Raw genomic sequence first — 18637 nt, 5'->3', positions numbered from 1 at the left:
AGAAGCCTAATATTCATTCCACTGTTCCATACATCAAGCGTTTCAAAATATTATACAATAAAATGTATTCTTCTCTAAGGACTTTTTCAGCAACTTCGTTCAAAAGTTTATCGACGACGTCGTCAATAATGGAGTCTTCCATGCTTATAATATCCAGTGATTCCTTCATTTATGGATCAGCTAGGGGATCGAACGGTTCCGGTGGTGGGGATAGTTCAGCTAAAGTAGGTAAATCGATTAGTTCGAAGCCACAAAACAAGTACCGAAGCTAAAAAACCAAAAGATAATACCTATACGCCTTTCACGTTTAGTAGCCTCTTCAGCTCGCTTTGCTTCAGCCCGGGCATTGTGGGTGTCTTTTTCATTCTTTTTTATAATCTCGTGGGCCAGCTCTCGGCCACCATTCACCCAAACATCGTTATAAAACTTCCCGCCCATTAAAGTTGCTTCGGCTTAAGGATCCTTCGTATCATCTATGGAGAAGGTAGCTTCGGCCTAGGCTATGGCCTTAACGTGATCACATCCGGCCTTCTCCAGAATAGCTGAGATTCCCCGCGCACCGAAAAACGCGCAAATGTCCCCGTGATCACTCAAAATTTCCTCGAAGGCTTCGGCTTCTCCACTTATCCATTCAACAACGCCCTTGGGGTCGCCTCGTATTAAATTTTCTTCAGCAGAGTAGGCGCCCACTTTGGCGAAGCTAGTTTTTAATTTCTTCACACAATCCAAGGATTTCTTAAAGCACCTTTCCTTGGATTCGCGAAGTTCTTCAACATTTTTCTCTAGCTTATTTTTCCAGTATTCACTGGTCTCTTGGTTAGCCTGTGCGAGTGCGCACCTCTCATTAGCTTCGGCCAATTGTCTCTGAAGGTCTTCAACCTCAGCTTTTTGGGTTTCGGCTTGAGCTTTGTATTGAGCTTCGTCTTCTTTTAGCTTATTTACCAATGAAATCAAAATCTTGTCTTTCTTGAGACCTTCGTTTCTTAGCTCAATCACCTCTAAGCGAAGGTTGTTAAGGGCTATTGTACAGCCTTCGTCTTCGGTGTTCTTTTGTGCCCTCAAGGCGTTGTTAAGAATTAAGCCCTACAAAAAAGAAGAAAGAATTGAGCATGACAAATAAAATACTTTATTCCCAACTTCAAGGTCAACTTCCATACCTTTATACTATTGTACGCCAGTCTATCAGCAAGATCATCCTTCGACAAAACCGAATGACGTTCTTCAAGTTTTGGAAATCTCACACTTTTAGCTATCTCCCGGCAAACGGATATTTCTTTGTTATCCGGGAGATAGTACATGAAATCATCCTCGTTAGTACCATTGAACACTAAGGCCCCCTTCGGATATTTTAGTCTTTGGGCGTAGTGTTTGGCCTCCAAGATTTCTTCTTCAGATAATTCTTTCCCCGAAGCATGTCGAACAATGTAATCAATATCTTCAGTTAGGGCTTCGGGGACATGAGATTTTGCTTTTTCTGCCATATTTTGCTCTGTTGTATTGTCGGTATCTGAAATTTGCTGACCCACCTTATCTTCAGGCACGACAGCCTTCGTCTCAGTGGGCGCTGAAGGCCTAGCTTCGGCTTCGACTTGGCTTTTGGCAGCTTCAGCAGCTTTCTTGGTAGGAGCAGGAGTTAAGGCCTTCGTGGTCTCTATGACAGCGTCTAGTACGCTGGCCATCCTTCTCCTTTTGGGAGTTGCGGCAGCAATTTTCTGTACCTTTGGCAATTCTGCCCCTGCTGATGGGCTCAGAATTTCTGGCAGTTTCAATACCTTTTCCACTATCGGCTCTTCGTCCGCACCATCTTTTGCTTCGGTAGGCCCGACTGTAGGCACCTTCGGCACTACAATTGGCTCTTCGGCGCTCTGCGCAGTCGGAGCAGCTTGTTTTACTTCGGCAGTTGAAGAGGTTCCTTCGCCAAATTCAGGCACCACGGTCGGTTCAATGTATCGCGGCCGGTGGGTCAGGACTTTCATCTTCTTGCCCTTCGGCACAGCAGTGGCGGCTAAAGCGATAACTTTTCTTTTCTTCTCTTGCCTTCGCAGTGGGTAGTGATAATCAGGGTATACGAAGCCGATGGCATCAAATACTTTGTTTAATCTTTTCTTCCCCCGGCCCCCCGAAAGCTGCGGACAAGGCATCATCTTCGACTCTGCTATATGCTCCAAGTAGCTCGGCGCTGATAGCCTCAATACTTTTTAGCCAATCATCATTTGGCTCATCAAACCGGTCTCTGAATCTGAAGGTATACTTCAATCAGACCAACCCACCTTCAGTTGACTCGGCGGTAGTATCCTTCGACATATCCCAGTTTTCTACAAGTGGCCATATTCTGTATGCTATGTGCTCTTGAACTATATCCCTTGTGCCAATGAAGGCACAAACGTTGCTAAAAGCCTTTTGGCATGCTTTGTCATTCTGATCGATTGTCACCTTCGGCCTCTGAAGGCCGAAACGAGACCAGATGGGGCGTTGGATGATTTCCTTAATGTCCTCTCTTTCAATCTGATCATTCTTGACATAAGACCATTCTTCCATCCAGACCCCAGGCCATCTTTTTCGAAATGTAGGAACTGGATGGCTTGCATTGGATCGAGCAATGAATCCGTAACAACCGAAGTTGTTGTGATACTGCTCCTTGCCGATAGCCTTCGTCTCGTACAAAAGTTCATGCATGCTGCAAAAACACCTTGCGCTTGGTTCCAATCCTTGGCTTCTCACATCCCAAATAAACAAACCCATCCTGATTATAGCTTCAGGGGTAAGTTGATGAAGAAAGATCTGAAACGTCTTCAGTACTTCAACCAAGAATCTGCTCAACGGGGACCGAAGCCCTGCTTTCAAAAAGCTTCGGTAAATAACCACCTCATTTACTTCAGGAGTAGGAGCATCGTTGTCTCCTCCAACCCTCACAATAGTCATGTCGCGGAAGTATCTCCCTCTCATAGCATCAACATGACTTGTTTGATAGTCGATTTTCCGAAGATGGTATGGCTTGGTCACCACGACCGATCTTTAGAATCTTTGTCTCCACTTTGTGCATCATACTCATCATTGTCGTTGGAGTCTTCAGATAGATCCGCCAGTATTTCTCTTGTAATTTTTCTGTGTTTGTTTTTGCCATGGATTCGAAAAACCCAGCGATGAAAGGATCCACAACTTTTTTCTCTTCAAATAGCTTTGTGTCCTCAGTTATCTTCGTCCCCTCAGTCATCTTCTTCTCCTCAGACATCTTCTTCTCCTCAGACATGGTGAAAACATGTCTTTAAACCAAAGCTCAAAAAGCTTGAAAATCAGACAAAAGCTAGTGAACAAGAGCTAAAAGTTTGAGATAAAAACACAAATGGCAGAAATGGCGTATCAAATGCTGCCGGTGTGGGTTCCTATTTATACGCCTAGCGCTTTGCAGCTTGGCGGACCCCGTCTGTCATTGTCTGTCGCTATTCTAGCGAAGGGAAGGTGTTTTTTTGGACCTTCGGCTTAAGGCCTCCGTTCACGTCACAGTCTAAATTTGTTGTTATAACAAATTATTACTGCGAGGGGCTACTGTTGGGGGCCTTCGTCTTGCGAAGGTCCTCAGAAACATGATTAACAATGTTTCCCAAGTATGATATATGTACAGGAACCTTCGGACTCGGAATGAAGTTGTACACAATATGAAAAGCATGGTCGGGACGAAGGTTGAACCAGTTCCGAAGCTACGCGCAAGGAAGCTTTGGCTCATCAGCAGAAAAAGGAACCGACTTAAAGAGGAAAATGATATCTAGTCCTCGATAGATTGTCCTTAATCAATAGTAAACATAAAGGGCATGAATGTAATTTTACATAGGATGCGCCCTGTGCCTATAAATAGATGAACAGTACCCCCGTTACAGTTCACGCTGACTTGTATTCACTTGTGCGTCACGCTTGGACTTTCACCTTCTATCAAGCCGAAGGTACAAATGTAATTCAATATTGTCCATGTTCATTAATGATAATATAATAAAGAAATGTTAATGGTGTTATATGATTATTCATGTTATTTCTCATGTTTCATATGCTTCTACTTCCATTAATATACTCTGTGATGATGAAGGTACGTCCTTCATGACCTTCGTCTGAAGATCATTATATCCTAAGGGAGATAATGCTTCGAAGAACGAAGGACTTTGACCATTAACATTTTGTGTTGCCTTGTTCTTAACTCATAGCATTTGAGAACAAGTCCCCAACAATAGTAAATATGTGACATTTGTTTCTGTACCACTATTCATCATATGTGTGAGACTTGGTCCCAGCACACATGGTGATTATTTCGCGCCCGAGTTTTGGACCCCTGAAACCCAGGTGTGACAGTCAAGAACAGGTACCGCAAGATGAGGAGCATGAAGGATGCTACGATGTTCGGAGAGGTCTAGGTCGTCGTCTCCCAGTCAGTATGACGGTGGAGGATCATTGTCGGCATATGGTGTAATGTATTTAGCTATTTTATACATAACTTCTATTATATAATAAAGATGTGACATTGTTTTCTGTATCCTGAGTCATCATATGTGTGTGAGACTTGATCCTAGCACATATTTGAGACGCACCCGGGGTAGCCCTTAACTCTATGTGTGACAGAAGTGGTATCAGAGCAATGTTGACTGTGTGACGTAACCTAGATAGACCTGGACAAACCCTTACCTACTTTCCAATTCTACTCTGATTCTTTCTAAACATCCCTTAATCATTTCTCATCCTTTATTATTTACTCTGATTACTCTCACCTTTTCTTTCTTAAAGCCAAAAGAGGATTTCACACCTTGGAATCCTATAACCGAATTGTACCTAAGTAATAGGAGTCCTAACCTAATAGATTAATCTAACCTAACCAAATCTGACCTTAAGTCGATTTAAGATAATGTGACTTACTTAACAAGTTAGTTAATACTAATGAAATAGATTATACCCTACTCCTCTAAACATGTTTTAACTTAAGTTCACTTAACCCTAAAATTGGTGGCTTAGATCAACTCGACCATGAACAACAACCTAACCTACCTAATAGGTTGCCTAAATCCACCTATCCCAACCTTAAAGCAAAGTAAACCCTGTTTGGCCTACCCACCCCATGTACCCCAACTATCATAACTATAGGTCCATAACTCAGATGGTAACACCAAGACTAAAGGAGGAAGAGATCAACCTCGTCAAGGAAGAAAAGAGTTAATCCAGATCTTCAAATGAGTCAAGATCCATCATCTAGTTTAAAGCTTTTCTTACCCTAACCTTTCTCACCACAACCTATCATTGACGTAGCCATATAGAGTCCTACCTAATAGATGGCCATACATGAAAGATACCCATGCTTTCCTAATCATCTGCTAATTTGTGTTAAAGACTTGAACAAAAAAACTTTAGATTTTTGAACCAATTAAAATCTAAAACTTTCTACATCCCTTTCTTACTAATCTCGAGGATGAGATTATTTTTAAGGGGGGAATTTGTAACACCCAAAATCACACTTTGAGGATTTAGAGAATTCTTCAAAAAGAGCTGAGAGCAAATGTCTTCTAATAATGATTGCTTTCATAAAGTTTACCTCTCTAAAGTAAATAAATGAAAATATTAAAAGTTTGACAGTTCAAAACTTAGATTTGAAATTTCGAAACTAGAATTTAATTAGAATCTCAAAAGGAAATAAAAGCAGGACTTTCTGATTGATTTGTTAGAGTAGATTATTTTCTTCATGAGCTATATATAATTAGAAACACACCTTTAAAATATTCAAAGCTAAGGTAACTCTTAACAAAGATATGCATTACCTTTTTAGTAATAAATATTGAATTTTGAATGAACTTTTAAACTACATAATCAAAATAATGATTTCTTTAAAATGAATAATTTACATATTTGGATTGTTTACTTAAATGGTTAAAGGAACAATTAATAAATAGAATACATAATTACACATCTCATGCTTGGTTTCCTGTATTGTTGCATTCATATTTAAATTTGAAAATCAAATTTGAATTTGAATATTTAAAACATAAAACAGAAATGGAAAATAGAAAAGAAGAGAAAAAGAAAAAAAGAAGGAAAACATGTTGGGCCAAAACCCTTCTCCTCAGCCTAGCTAACCGCTTGCCCGACACAGCAGTACAAGCACCGTCATGTTGTAACACCCCGTCCAATCCCTGGACCAGCGGTACTTACTCCTGGCAGCTCTCTTGGATCATATATCGTCCCCACAGACCAACATGACTTAACTTGGAGGTTCTTTCGAGATAGGCTTCTAAAAAAGAAGATGCACCTTGTTGATATGAATACTCTATTAATTCTATTAAGCCTTGGGCCAGGATATCACACATGTGGGGCCACCCTATCAAGGAATCTCGCCGCGTGCGCGTGTGGACGCTCGATTGCTGCGGTGCACAGAGGTGTCGGCCCGTCCGACCCATGGCTGTCTCGCACACGTATCTCTGTCGCTGTCGGGTGGGGTCACCTGGTCAGCCCACCACCACACACCCTTGTCTCCTGGCTATCACTGAGAAGTGGGCCCTGTTGTCCAGATGCTTCTTCTCCCCCTCTCTCGTAACCACCGAGCAAATCACTAGCTGGAGTCTGTTACATCTTCGCCGGGTTGGTGATTCAGCCAGGGAAGGGGCTATAAAGCTTGGGCTCCGCAACCCCTCGCTGATCCCCAAATCAAATGTCGCCGGTGTGTTGATTGGGTGGTGCCTCCATGGTGATAGTCGAGAGAGAGAGAGAGAGAGAGAGAGAAAGGCCACTGACATCGCAAGTCACCCAGGTCGCCGCTTAGAGGCTAGGAAGAGGTCAAGGGGATGCTCTAGCACGTGTGGATTGTGTAGGTGGGAGCTTATGGCTGCAGAGGCCTTCTGTGCTGGCCAGTTTTCTCACCGTAGCGACGGCACCACCGTGGAACTTCTGTGCATCGTGGACAACTTCATCGCTACCCTCGCTGTTGGTGAGACCCTTTCCTTTCATTTCGATTTATTATCTGCTTCATGTAGCACTCATTCGCAGTAGAGTTCGGGCATCAGGGCGCTAGGGTGCGGGTGCCGGTGATGGCCGCCACCGCATTGAGAGCGCAGGCACCACCGTGTTTGGTCAGCGATAGAAGAAGGAGTTGGTAGGATATGAGACATTGATCGTTGAGCATGAGACTAGGATTAGATCTCTAGAGTATCCTTTTCGGTTTGTAATCTTGATCGTTGATTTGGGGAAGAGAGATCATGATTAAATTAGCTGATACCCCTTTGCGCCCTACACCACAATCGTCGAATCTGATCAGGTTGGTCCAGGTCGTCCCCGCCTATCCCGCTGAGCCAATCTTTATAAAGAGACCCTCTACTCTTATTGAATCTACCCACCATCCTTCCTTATGCAGAGAATGTTACAACTAGGTCCGAATTCTTGCAAGATAGACCCTGAGCTTTGAAAATTTAGAACCCACAGTCCCATGATTTTTGAATTTATATAAATTAATTCCGAAAATCAATTTCTAGTACAAAAATAATCCCAAAAAGCTTAATTAATTCATAACTCCTCCATTTACCTTTGATTTTAGTGGTTCTTAAACCTTAGATCTGGTATGGACACATAGAATATGAATACACATTTTGTTCCTATGTTTTGATGTAATGTTATTGTATCCATTATTTGCTTATTTGTATATATTGCTATGAGTAGAAGCGAGATCATGAGGAACCCGAAGCCCAAACTTGGGGAAGTACCTGGAATCGCAAGTAAAAGGCAAGTTGTGTCCTTGATCACATTCTTTGGCCTAATAATGTTTATGTTTTTGATAATCACCATGGCATGCTTAGGTTAAATTGACGGGACCTAATATGTTACCTTGTTTTGTCACCCTACACATTGCATACAGATGAATTATTTGGTAGTCTTGCTACTGCTCTACCTAGTTTTGGGATTAATATTATATCTGAATTATGATCATGCTTTTAACATTATTGTTGGCTTAATTATTGTTCATGATAAGATTATTGTATTAATTGGAACATGGAGAACCACTCGAGAAAACAATGATACCACGAGGGTGGTATGGGACCTCCTTGGCTAACTAATTAGGAAAGGTAGTGTAGGACTACCTTACCCGAAAGGGGCAACCACACTATGAGAAAGTTCTCGGTATAGGGAGGTTGTCGGGTCGATCATGCTGTGATGACTTTTCGAATGAGAGATTCCTATATTGCCCCCCACTATACCACAACACTAAATTAGCGTCGGACTACTGTCGCTATAAATAGAGGTATACCATCGAACTGTCAGTCGCTACAAATTGTCACAGATGGTGAGTCGGTATATATCTATATTCCAACAGAATATCCGTCGCTATATTTATATGTGAATAGCGTCGCTTCGTTCGTCGGCAATAACCAGCAATAGCATTGTACCGTCAGTCGGCATAAAAAGCATTGGGCAATTTCTCTAGCGCGCGACATGACAATTGTTGGCGGGCAAAATTAGTCACAGGACCTGCACCTTTTCACAAGACTAGAACCCTAAGTCAGCCGCCGCACCATGAATAGCCGCCGCCGCCGAGGAACACCCACACCTAGCCACCGCTGCCAATCCTGCTAAATCAGCCGTGTGTGTTTGGGGAGGCGTGTGGAGCTCGCGCCAATCCGGCCGCTGAACGACCGCACGGCCGCGAGGCAGTGCCCTGTGCGCGCGGCGAGCGTGCGTGAGCAGGGGCCAGGCAAGAGCGGAGTAGCGCCGGTGTGGGCACAAGGGCGATATTTGGATAAGGACGGCACACGTGCTGAGGTCTGGGTGGGTGCTGTACCGGTAGCCACTAGCTCCAGCAGGGGTGCGTGCAGTTGCGCTCAAGGAAGAAGACATCATCACCACTTCATTAGCAAGACATATTACAGGTATTAATCTCTCTTTCTTCTCCCCCTCCAACGCTATAGATATGTATATTGGGAATTTTCGCTTGTGCAAGGTAGATTATTGGAGAATTTTAAAACTTTAGCATTCCCAACAACTGCATACATCACTATAGTTTTGTCTCCACTGCGAGACGCAGACCATGGACATGTAGATCTGCCATGTGCTTCTTTACAAAATTTGTTGTGTGCTTTACAAACGAAATATGTTGACACATTTAATTCATGGAAATGTGTGGGGATGCAGACCATATAAAGATGTTGTGTGCACTCGACAGCCTTCCGCAATGGCAGATGGGCAGCAGTGGAGGCCCTTGCGACATGTCTTTTTGTTTCTCAAATTTTTTATGCATTCATCAAATTCTTGGTGGAGTTGCTGCGTTTTATGGAGTTTGAATGCATTCATTAGTTTCTGGGTACGAGGACTGTTAGCTTTCATTTGTCTGAACCAATTTAATTAGAAACTGTTAGCTAGTGTCCACTTTTAGCTGTTAATAAGGCTGAACCAATTTAATTAGAAACTATTAGCTAGTGTGCACATTTGTCTAGAATGGAAGACGTAAAGAAACTGCATATGGGAGCGAGCGAACAACCTATCGATCGAACCAATTTAATTAGAAACTGCATATTTTGTTGTTCCTATATATCTAAAGCGATGCTATTTTTGTAAACCTATCGATCGAAGACTCGCGCAAGGCACGAGCAAGCTACTAGTAATATGAAATAGCACTTGCTTTCAGATATCAAGGATTCACAAGATTCTGTGTAAACAATAAGGCTGAACCAATTTCATTTTTTTATTATCAATAAGACTGAACTAGTTTCTGTTTCTGAAAAAATTGACTAATAATTGGAACCACCATGATGTCTTTGTAGCTTACTATCTCATTTATGTGCACTTATCTAATTTAATCCATTCATACACTGCAGCATCTGAATCTACATTTGATCTAGTGCTAGCACAACCTCTTATTTCAATAGAAGGCTAAAAGTGAAAGAACCCGCACAAGCTCTTGTGTGACGGTATGATTGTCTTTCTATTCATCTTTTTCATAACATGTGGATTTGAATATCATATGCATGGACATAAATAAAGATATATAAAATTATATGATTATTGTATTTCTTATGATATTTTTCATTTTGGAAGCTATCTGGTCCCCTATACAAAGGTTGATGGACAAAACATGGATCGATAATGATGCTAGGTACAAACCATGTTTCACAAATTGAATGACACACATGGTTAAAATGTCATTTAACATAAAAATATTGTAGGCACAGCAAGGCATATTTGCAAGGAGTGAATGGTTTCTTAGCTTTTGCATTTAGAAATTCAGCAGTAGGAAGTAAGATTTTATGCCCCTGCAGAAAGTGTGTCAACTCATTTTGGAAAGAGGCAAGTGAAGTACGTGAGCACTTGATATGTGATGGGTTTCTTAAAGGGTACATGATATGGAACTTACATGGAGAAGCTAGCTCTTCCGTGAATCATGGGAACTATGACGATGCTGAGGTTATAGAGGAGCCTAACGAAGATGATGACATATCTGGTTTGCTTAGAGATTTAGCTGCTGGTTTAGATGATAAAGGTGATTTTGAGGACAACAGTTCCATTATTGGGTGTTGTGATGAGCTAGCGGCCATTGAAAAATTGGTAGGAGAAAACAGAAAAGAGTTGTATCCTAATTGCAAGAAATATACACAACTGCGTTTCCTAGTTAGATTGCTTCACATCAAACTCCTTGGAGGATGGACTGATAGATCTATGAACCTGCTACTAGATCTACTTAATGATGCACTCCCTAAGGGTTCAACATTACCTAAGAGCTTTTATGAAGCTAAGAAATTGGTGAAATCTGTAGGAATTGGATACAATAGTATTCATTCATGTGAAAATGATTGCATTCTTTATTCGAAGGATAATGCAAAATTGAATTCATGTCCAAAATGTAAGGTTTCACGTTGGAAATCAATAAGGAAGAGTCTAGATGGGAAACATATATACAAGGTTCCTAGAAAGGTTCTCCGCTACATTCCAATAACAAGAATGCTCCAAAGGCCATTCATGACCCCTAAAGTAGCAGGTCTAGCAAGATGGCATGATGAACACCGGATAAAAGATGGTTTGCTAAGGCATCCTGCAGATTCACCTTTATGGCGAGACTTTGATAGAAAACATCCAGAGTTTGCAGCAGATAGCCGAAATATTCGTCTAGCATTTGCAACTGATGGCTTTAATCCATTCAGGAGCATGAATGTTAGCTATAGTGTTTGGCCTGGCATTTGTATTCCATATAATTTCCCCCCTTCAATGTGCATGAAGCAATCAAATTTCATCCTTTCTTTGCTGATTCCTGGCCGAAATAGTCCTGGTAGTGACATGGATGTCTATTACCAGCCACTTGTAGATGATTTATTATATATGTTTGTTAATGGAGTTAGAACCTATGATGCTTCAAAGGGTGAGTTTTTCCAGCTGCGAGCTGCAGTAATATGGACTATTACAGATTTCCCTGGCCTAGGATATGCATCTGGATCTGTCACATCAGGTGAAGCAGCATGTCCTGATTGCCATTACTACACGAGTTCACTTAGACTTGGAAATGGTAGCAAGACTTGCTATATGGACCATCGCAGATTTTTGGATGAAAACCACCCATTTAGATTTGATGTTGACAAATTTGGTTGTACTGAGTTTAGGGCAGCACCTACTCCACTATCGGGAGAGGAAATATTGGAGTGCACTAAACATCTTAATCCAATTTTTGGCAAGGACCCATCCGGGAAGAAACCAACAAGCAAGAGACGCAAGAAAGGGGAACCATTAGTCATTTTCAAAAGGAGATCTATTTGGTTCGTGCTACCATATTGGAAAGATTTAATGTTGCGACATAATTTTGACTTCATGCACATAGGAAAGAATGTGAGCGAAAGCTTAATTAATACATTCATGGGCACTGATGGGAAATCAAAGGATAACTTGAATTCTCGGTTGGACCTTCAAGCTTTAGGTATTAGAAGTGATCTTCATCCTATTAAAGTTGAAGACCAATTTTATTTACCACCTGCACCTTACTCAATGAGTCCTGATGAGAGGAAATTATTTTGTCAAGTACTTAAAGGTGTGAAGTTTCCTGAGGGTTATGCATCCGATATACGTCATAATGTACATGTTAATGAGAGAAAGATATTTGGGCTTAAGAGTCATGAGAACCATATTATTCTACAAGACTTGTTGCCGCTTGCATTGAGGAAAATATTACCAGAAATAGTTAGTGCTGGAGTGATTCGTATAAGTAATTTTTTCAAGAAACTTTCATCACCTGTCATTCGAATAAGCGATATGGAAAAGCTTGAGGCTAATATAGCTGAAACCCTGAGCTTTCTTGAGACCGTTTTCGTGCCTTCATTTTTTGATATCATGGTACACTTGATGGTACATCTTCCTACCCAAGCAAGGATAGCTGGTCCCGTCCATTTTCGTAGCATGTGGCCCATAGAGAGGTAATTTTTTGATATCATGGTACACAATATTTTTTACACAATATTTTTGTAACATTTTCAACATGCCTATTACTTATGTGAATAGGTATCTAATGAGATTGAAGGGTTCTGTTCATACAAAGAGTCACTGTGAGGGATCAATTATGGAATGGTCTATGTTTACTGAGTGTCTTACATTTTGTGCTCGCTATTTACATGGTGAGACTCAATTGAACCATCAAGTTAGATATGAGTATGACGAAGATTGTACTACAACTCCTTTCTTCCATACCATTGGCCAAGGATTGGCTGGGAAGTGTTTAGTTAATTTAGACCATAAAACATGGCTACAAGCTCATAGATATGTTTTGTTCAACTACGACAATATAACCCCTTACTTGGAGTAAGTTATCTATATCTCTTGTCATCACATGATCGCTTTTCTTTGTATGCTAAAGTGATAAGATGACCTTTGCAGCAAGCATGCTCACTATTTGTCCTCAATTGGTCATCGAAATAAAAGAGATATCAACCGCTTACAGCATGAATCCTTTCATGAGTGGTTTAGGTTGCATGTAAGTATAAGGATAATTCTTACCAAATGTCTTTTGAGATTATTTTGCACACACATTAATAGTGGCATTTCAATCCCATAGGTACAGGAAATGTGTGGGGAAGCACAAGATGAGATTAAAATTTTAGCTAAATCACCAATGACGGTTGCAAATAAGTATAGTAGCTATAACATGAACGGGTTCAACTTTCACACAGCATCATATGATGAGGGTAGACCTATTCAAAATAGTGGGGTTGTTGTGGTTGCGGAGTCAACAATCTTTGACAAGGGCAGCAATGATAACATTATAATAGGAAAGAAAACCTATTTTGGTATTATCAAGGAAATTATTGAACTAAACTATCACCATAAAGGAAATGTGGTGCTCTTCAAATGTGATTGGGTTGACAACCGTGTGCAAGACAAATGGGTCAAAATTGATCGGTTAGGCATCACAACTGTGAACTTTAAGCATTTATTCAATACAGGTGACAAATTATCTGACGAGCCTTTCATTTTAGCATCACAAGCAGTTCAAGTGTACTATGTTCCAGATCCAGTTGATACTGAGTGGGCTGCTGTTGTTCACTCTAAACCAAGAGATGTGTTTGATTTGGATAATTTGGATAATGAGCATACCGATTTTGATAATGGAGTATTTGTGCCATTATTTGATCTGAATGCAAATGTAACTGTTGATATTGTTAATGGTGTTGTCCCCACTACTAGAAGAGATATAGATGGTTACTTTGTTGATCCAAAAAAATCTAAAAAAAAATCTACAAAGTAAGTATTATCTATGCACATGGGTAGCTACATTATTTTGCTAGTAGTTCATTGACACTGTTTTGTTGTACTCTTTCTTCTTTGTTTTAGGAAAGATGGCAAGCGGAAGAAGAAGGGATAAGGATGCCTCCCTTAACGAGTACGAGGAACAACGACTTGCAACCATCGCAGAAAACAAAAGGCGATTGGAAGCTCTTAATATCCCTACTTTGAGCAATATGAATCAACATGGTAGAACTACAAAAAGAACTAAGGTTATGTATATATATTCTCTTCAAATAGGATTTGTTCATTTCAAAACATCTTTTTACACCATGTTTAATGATTGCAGAGGATTCATAACACTAGTGATGTAGCAACTGAAGGTCACAATCTGCGTGCAAGGCCACAAAAGAATTGTGTTGAAAATGGAAATGAACAAATTAATGAAGACCTTGGTTGTGAATCAATTGGAGATTTCTTATGTGATAATGAAGGTATTGTACCATGTATGATATATATATGTATCTTGTTATAGCATGTATTGTAGCAAGTTTCTCATATTTTAAATTACTTGTAATAGATTCACGCAACATCGCAGAAAAGAAGAGGAAAGGAAGGGGTATCACTAGATTGGATGAAATATTTGCAAGGAAGCCCAGCATGCCTAAAATCAAAGTAGAACTCAATAAATATGGTCAGCCTATTGGGGACAATTGTAGAAGGTTTTCTAGTGCTCTTGGCTGCCATGTGAGAAGGAAATTATCAGTTGGTTGTTCTGACTGGAGACTTGTGGATCCTCAAAAGAAGTATGAGGTGTGGGAAGATATGAAGGTATATCATTATCCTACTTTGATGATTAGTACATTATTACCCACATATACACTAATTGGCTACTTTTGCATGAAAAAATAGAAAATTTATGATATCGATGATGCTGCCTTCAGTTGGTTTATGGATAGCGCCGGAAGGAAATGGAAGGATTTTAAGTCAACATTAAAGCATCAATTTTTTGATGAAAACATATCAGATGCAGACCTAAAGGAAAGACATAAAGGTAGAGTTAATGATGATGATTGGAAGTTTCTCATAGAATATTGGAGGTCATCTGAATCTGAAGTAAGTATAAACTAATATTCCCATTGAGATCGCATTATTTGCTCTTCAATAGTTAATTGCACTATGTACCTTGTACTCAGACTCGCTCAGAAATAGCAAAAGAATGTCGTTCAAAGGTGGGAAATCATCACACTTCAGGCAGCAAGAGCTTTGCTTGTTCTGCGCATGAACTAGTATGTGAAACTTTCCATGAACTTTTTAAAACATTAGTTTGTAGATATCTCAGTGCTGAAATTTGCAAAACTTGCAGGCTAATAAACTAAGGCGTTCTCCAAGAAGAGATGGGGTTTATATCAAGACACATACAAGAAAAAATGGAGTTCCATCAAGACATGCAGAACCAATTATTGTAAGTTCATTCCTCGAAGAAGAATTGTAGGCTCTAATTCTTGTTGTATATAGTATTGTAACTATTCATCTTTTTTTAGAATAAATTGAAAGCCATAGTTGAAGCCCATCCAGAGTTGAAGCAAAGAACAATTCAAGAGGGCGATGCATTTGCTGCTGCTTGTGGAGAAAAGGAGCCAAGAGGACGTGTTCGTGCTTTGGGTTTAGGACCAACTCCCCAAGATGTTGGTACCCCAGGGTTGAAGTGTTACACACCCACAAGACTGCAGATGGAAGGTTTGGCCCGTAAAAAGGCTGAATGTGAGAAAGTAGCTCTTCAACAACGCATAACTGAATTGGAGCAGCAAATGCAAGAGGAAAGGGTGGCAAGGGAATTGCAAGATGTGGAACTCATTTCAAATAATGGTTCAAATTCACGACAGAATGGGGTAAAGTATTTCAACAACTTAGTTACATTCTAATGGAGTTCAGTTCAATGCTAGTGAAATATATTTGTACCCTATGCAGATTTATTCTTTATGTATTCTCTCTCTTGTATGTTTGTAGAGCCGAAGGTATGAAGAGCATGATGTGGAGGCGCACCATGACGCTCAATTTGTAGAAGATGAAGATTGTGCAGAAAATCACATCAATCATCACTGTGATGATGGTGAGCAACACCATCAAAACAGTCCTGTTGGTGCAGCCCCGACAGTGCAACACCATCAAAGCAGTCCTATAGGTGCAGTCCCACCAAAGCATCCTCGACGGTGCATCACTACGAGTTTAGCCCACCCAGTCCCACCAAGGAATGAGCCCCCCTCTCGCATTCAACATGATGAACTTGTATTAGTCTCATCCTTCATGTTTTTAATTATGATTTAATATGGTTCCATAGATTGATTCAATTCTAATAAATTTATTTTTTGCCTTAGGTTGGAAAGGATGTAATATTATATGCCATTATTGGACCTGAGCAACCTGTGGCTAAGGGAACAATTGTTTCAACTAATCCTAACACTTTGCTGGGAGGTGTGCCTCTTGGGAAAGAATATTGTGAAGTTATTGTGAACACTGTATTGAAAAGGGATGCCATTTTGCCTTGTCCTTATGGTTATGTAGAGACGATGGCCGATGCTCATCAAATGTCAGTTGCTTGGCTTTATAAGAGGGTAATGAACTACTCTAGTACTTTGCTTCTTCTTTTTGCATATGTGATGAGTGACTAAACAATCTAAAATTGTATTCATGATAGATGAAGATTAGCAAGGCATCAGGATCACCCCAAGGTATTGGAGGTATGCTCAAACTTGCTTTACCTATTACATGAGACTTCATTCCAAGTATTGGATTTTTCAGCTCACTTGTATATATAGTGCATGTATGTTTTCAGCTCTAGCCACAATGTGTAGTGCTTCTATTTGTTGTTTCTTTCTCTCTTTCTCTACAAGCCACATTCTACTATATTAAAGCTAGGCGCATAGATGCAGATTTTCGAGACCTTTGCGCTGCAAGATCGAGAACACGAGTACGTTCTCAAACTTCAGTTCGCGTTGGTTGCTAGAATGCACCCCTATAGTTCTTGGAGTAATTTTTCCACATAAGTCAGCATGGACCAGTTCTAATCCTGTTTGGGCTCTAAAACTCGACACCTGTGGGAATGGTTTTCTATGTTGTTTCCCCAGAACACAACCATCACACACCTGCTCTACCTTCTTGATACTTGGGATGCCTTCAACCATGTTTTTACTGCCTAAATCATTCAGAGCCCTGAAATTTAGATGTCCATATCTTGCATGCCATTGCCAAGACTTTTCTTCAGATTTTGCAAATAAACTGACAGTCTAGGAGCAGAAATAAGCAGAAATAAACTGACAGTCTAGGACCAAATTTTGCAATATACAACCTATTCGCTGTTCTAGGAGCAGAAATAAGCAGTTTGTGTTATTGATCATACACACAGTCTCCCATTGCCCCCTTCATAAGTAAAACCTTTTTCCTCTAATTGTCCCAAACTTACTATGTTACTTTTCATCTCAGGAATATAGTAAGCATCAGTAAAGTACCTTATGACCAGAGTTGTGATCTTGCATCACTACAGAACCCATACCTTGGATTTTCACCCGAGAGCCATCACCAAAACTGACTGAACCCCGAACTCCCTGATCAAGCTGTGTTAGCAGTGATCTGGTTGAACCGGTCTGTGCATTTTTTGGTCTGTGCATTTTTGGTTGAACAGCAAACAGATGAACTGGTGCATTTTTGGTCTGTGCATTTTTGGTTCAACCTCCAAGCGATCACCCCGGCTAAAACTGGGAACCGGTCTGTGCATTTTTGGTTGAACCTCCAAGCGCATTTTTTTAACTCTCGTAATTTCTGCAGTGTCTAGAAGTCGATCTGTCTGACCATACTCATGAATGTTTTGTCTCTTCTATCTCTCGCTCTCATATATATAGCTTTATTAGTTGAGGCAAGTAAAAAATCTGCATCCATTGGATCCTTGCTTTATGTGCTAGCTGTTCATACTCACCCACTTCTGTGATACAATAAGATCATAGATTAAGCACGATAATAAAAGACCCACACATTTTTTTGGTAATGTTGCTCTGCATTTTTGTGGCCTCGAAGACCAACATTTTGTTGTTAAAAAATGGACATATGGCTGATCCGCTCTGCTTTAGAAATTCATTGTGGATGGCAACTTATTCAAATGTAATCTTTGGATTGCAGGTGGATGGCACTAGAGGCAAGCTGCAGTTGGACAAACAAGAGACTGACAGAGCATTTTGTAGACAATGAGTCCTGATTTGTAGCTAAACATGTCATGACATGGCATTGCTATATGTAGGATTTTTTGTTTGAGACTCAGAGATGAATCATTTTGTAGATTGAGTCCTGATTTTGGTTAGCTAAACATGTAACAGCTGCTATCATGAATCCTATTTTGTTGTAGCTAAACATATAATGGCTGCTATCATGAATCCTATTTTGTTGTAGTTAAACATGAATTCTATTTTTTTTGTTGTAGTTTATATGTTATGCAACTTACTGACAGTCGTTAAAAGCATTTTTAGCGTCTAATCATTAGTCAGCGTAACTCCTAATGAACCGTGCATCGCTATATCTAAGTCAGTCGGCATATGTTTAATTAGTGCTAGATGATCAGTCGGCAAAAGTTGTTCGTCGCTATAGATTTATCCCGACGGCACTTATAGCGTCGGATGTGTGTAGTCGGCATATGTTTTTAGCGACGGATAGTAAGACTCTAAAAGAGCTTTTAGCGACTGACAGTAAGTTGCAGATTTTGGGTTGTGGTGTAGTGCCCTTTCCAACAAAACCGTAGTGATTTTTTTAAGCTAGTGGAACTTTGTAAAGGCCTCGTAGTGGGACCTTGCCTCGTCTCCACGATAGAGATGAATGGGAAGTCGTGATCCCTTGGCAAATGGGTAACACGACTTATGGGTAAAGATGTACAACCTCTAGAGAG

The 18637-nt window shown here is 40.4% G+C and overlaps 1 protein-coding gene across 4 annotated transcripts; it reads left to right on the top strand.

Moving 5' to 3' along the window:
* The first annotated feature begins 8057 nt into the window (after nt 1-8057).
* Nucleotides 8058-18134, top strand: LOC118473306 (uncharacterized). Of its 4 annotated transcripts, XM_035962527.1 has the most exons (14): nt 9949-12404; nt 12490-12786; nt 12862-13725; nt 13816-13979; nt 14057-14201; nt 14288-14538; nt 14620-14823; nt 14904-14996; nt 15074-15172; nt 15252-15599; nt 15718-15996; nt 16086-16322; nt 16406-16448; nt 17881-18134. In XM_035962527.1, the coding sequence occupies exons 3-14, from the start codon at nt 13680-13682 to the stop codon at nt 17892-17894; spliced, it is 1923 nt and encodes a 640-aa protein (XP_035818420.1). In that variant the 5' UTR covers nt 9949-12404; nt 12490-12786; nt 12862-13679; the 3' UTR covers nt 17895-18134. The 4 variants fall into 4 exon arrangements, with proteins under 4 accessions (XP_035818421.1, XP_035818419.1, XP_035818420.1 ...); XM_035962528.1 differs by lacking the exons at nt 9949-12404; nt 12490-12786; nt 12862-13725 and adding exons at nt 8058-8882; nt 9828-9920; XM_035962529.1 differs by lacking the exons at nt 16406-16448; nt 17881-18134 and having other exon boundaries at nt 9950-12404; nt 15718-15820; nt 16086-16231.
* Nucleotides 18135-18637: the final 503 nt, after the last annotated feature.

Source organism: Zea mays, chromosome 9 (assembly GCF_902167145.1).
Source record: "Zea mays cultivar B73 chromosome 9, Zm-B73-REFERENCE-NAM-5.0, whole genome shotgun sequence".
Lineage (NCBI taxonomy): Eukaryota > Viridiplantae > Streptophyta > Magnoliopsida > Poales > Poaceae > Zea > Zea mays.
This window is presented reverse-complemented; position numbering and strand designations above follow the sequence as displayed.

Bases quoted from the DNA above. Each gene is read 5' to 3' on its own strand.
- LOC118473306 (XM_035962526.1), top strand. From the start codon at position 10,348: ATGATATGGAACTTACATGGAGAAGCTAGCTCTTCCGTGAATCATGGG. The intron at 12,405-12,489 runs GTAATTTTTTGA...TTATGTGAATAG, and splicing joins AGCATGTGGCCCATAGAGAG to GTATCTAATGAGATTGAAGG. The intron at 12,787-12,861 runs GTAAGTTATCTA...TGACCTTTGCAG, and splicing joins AATATAACCCCTTACTTGGA to CAAGCATGCTCACTATTTGT.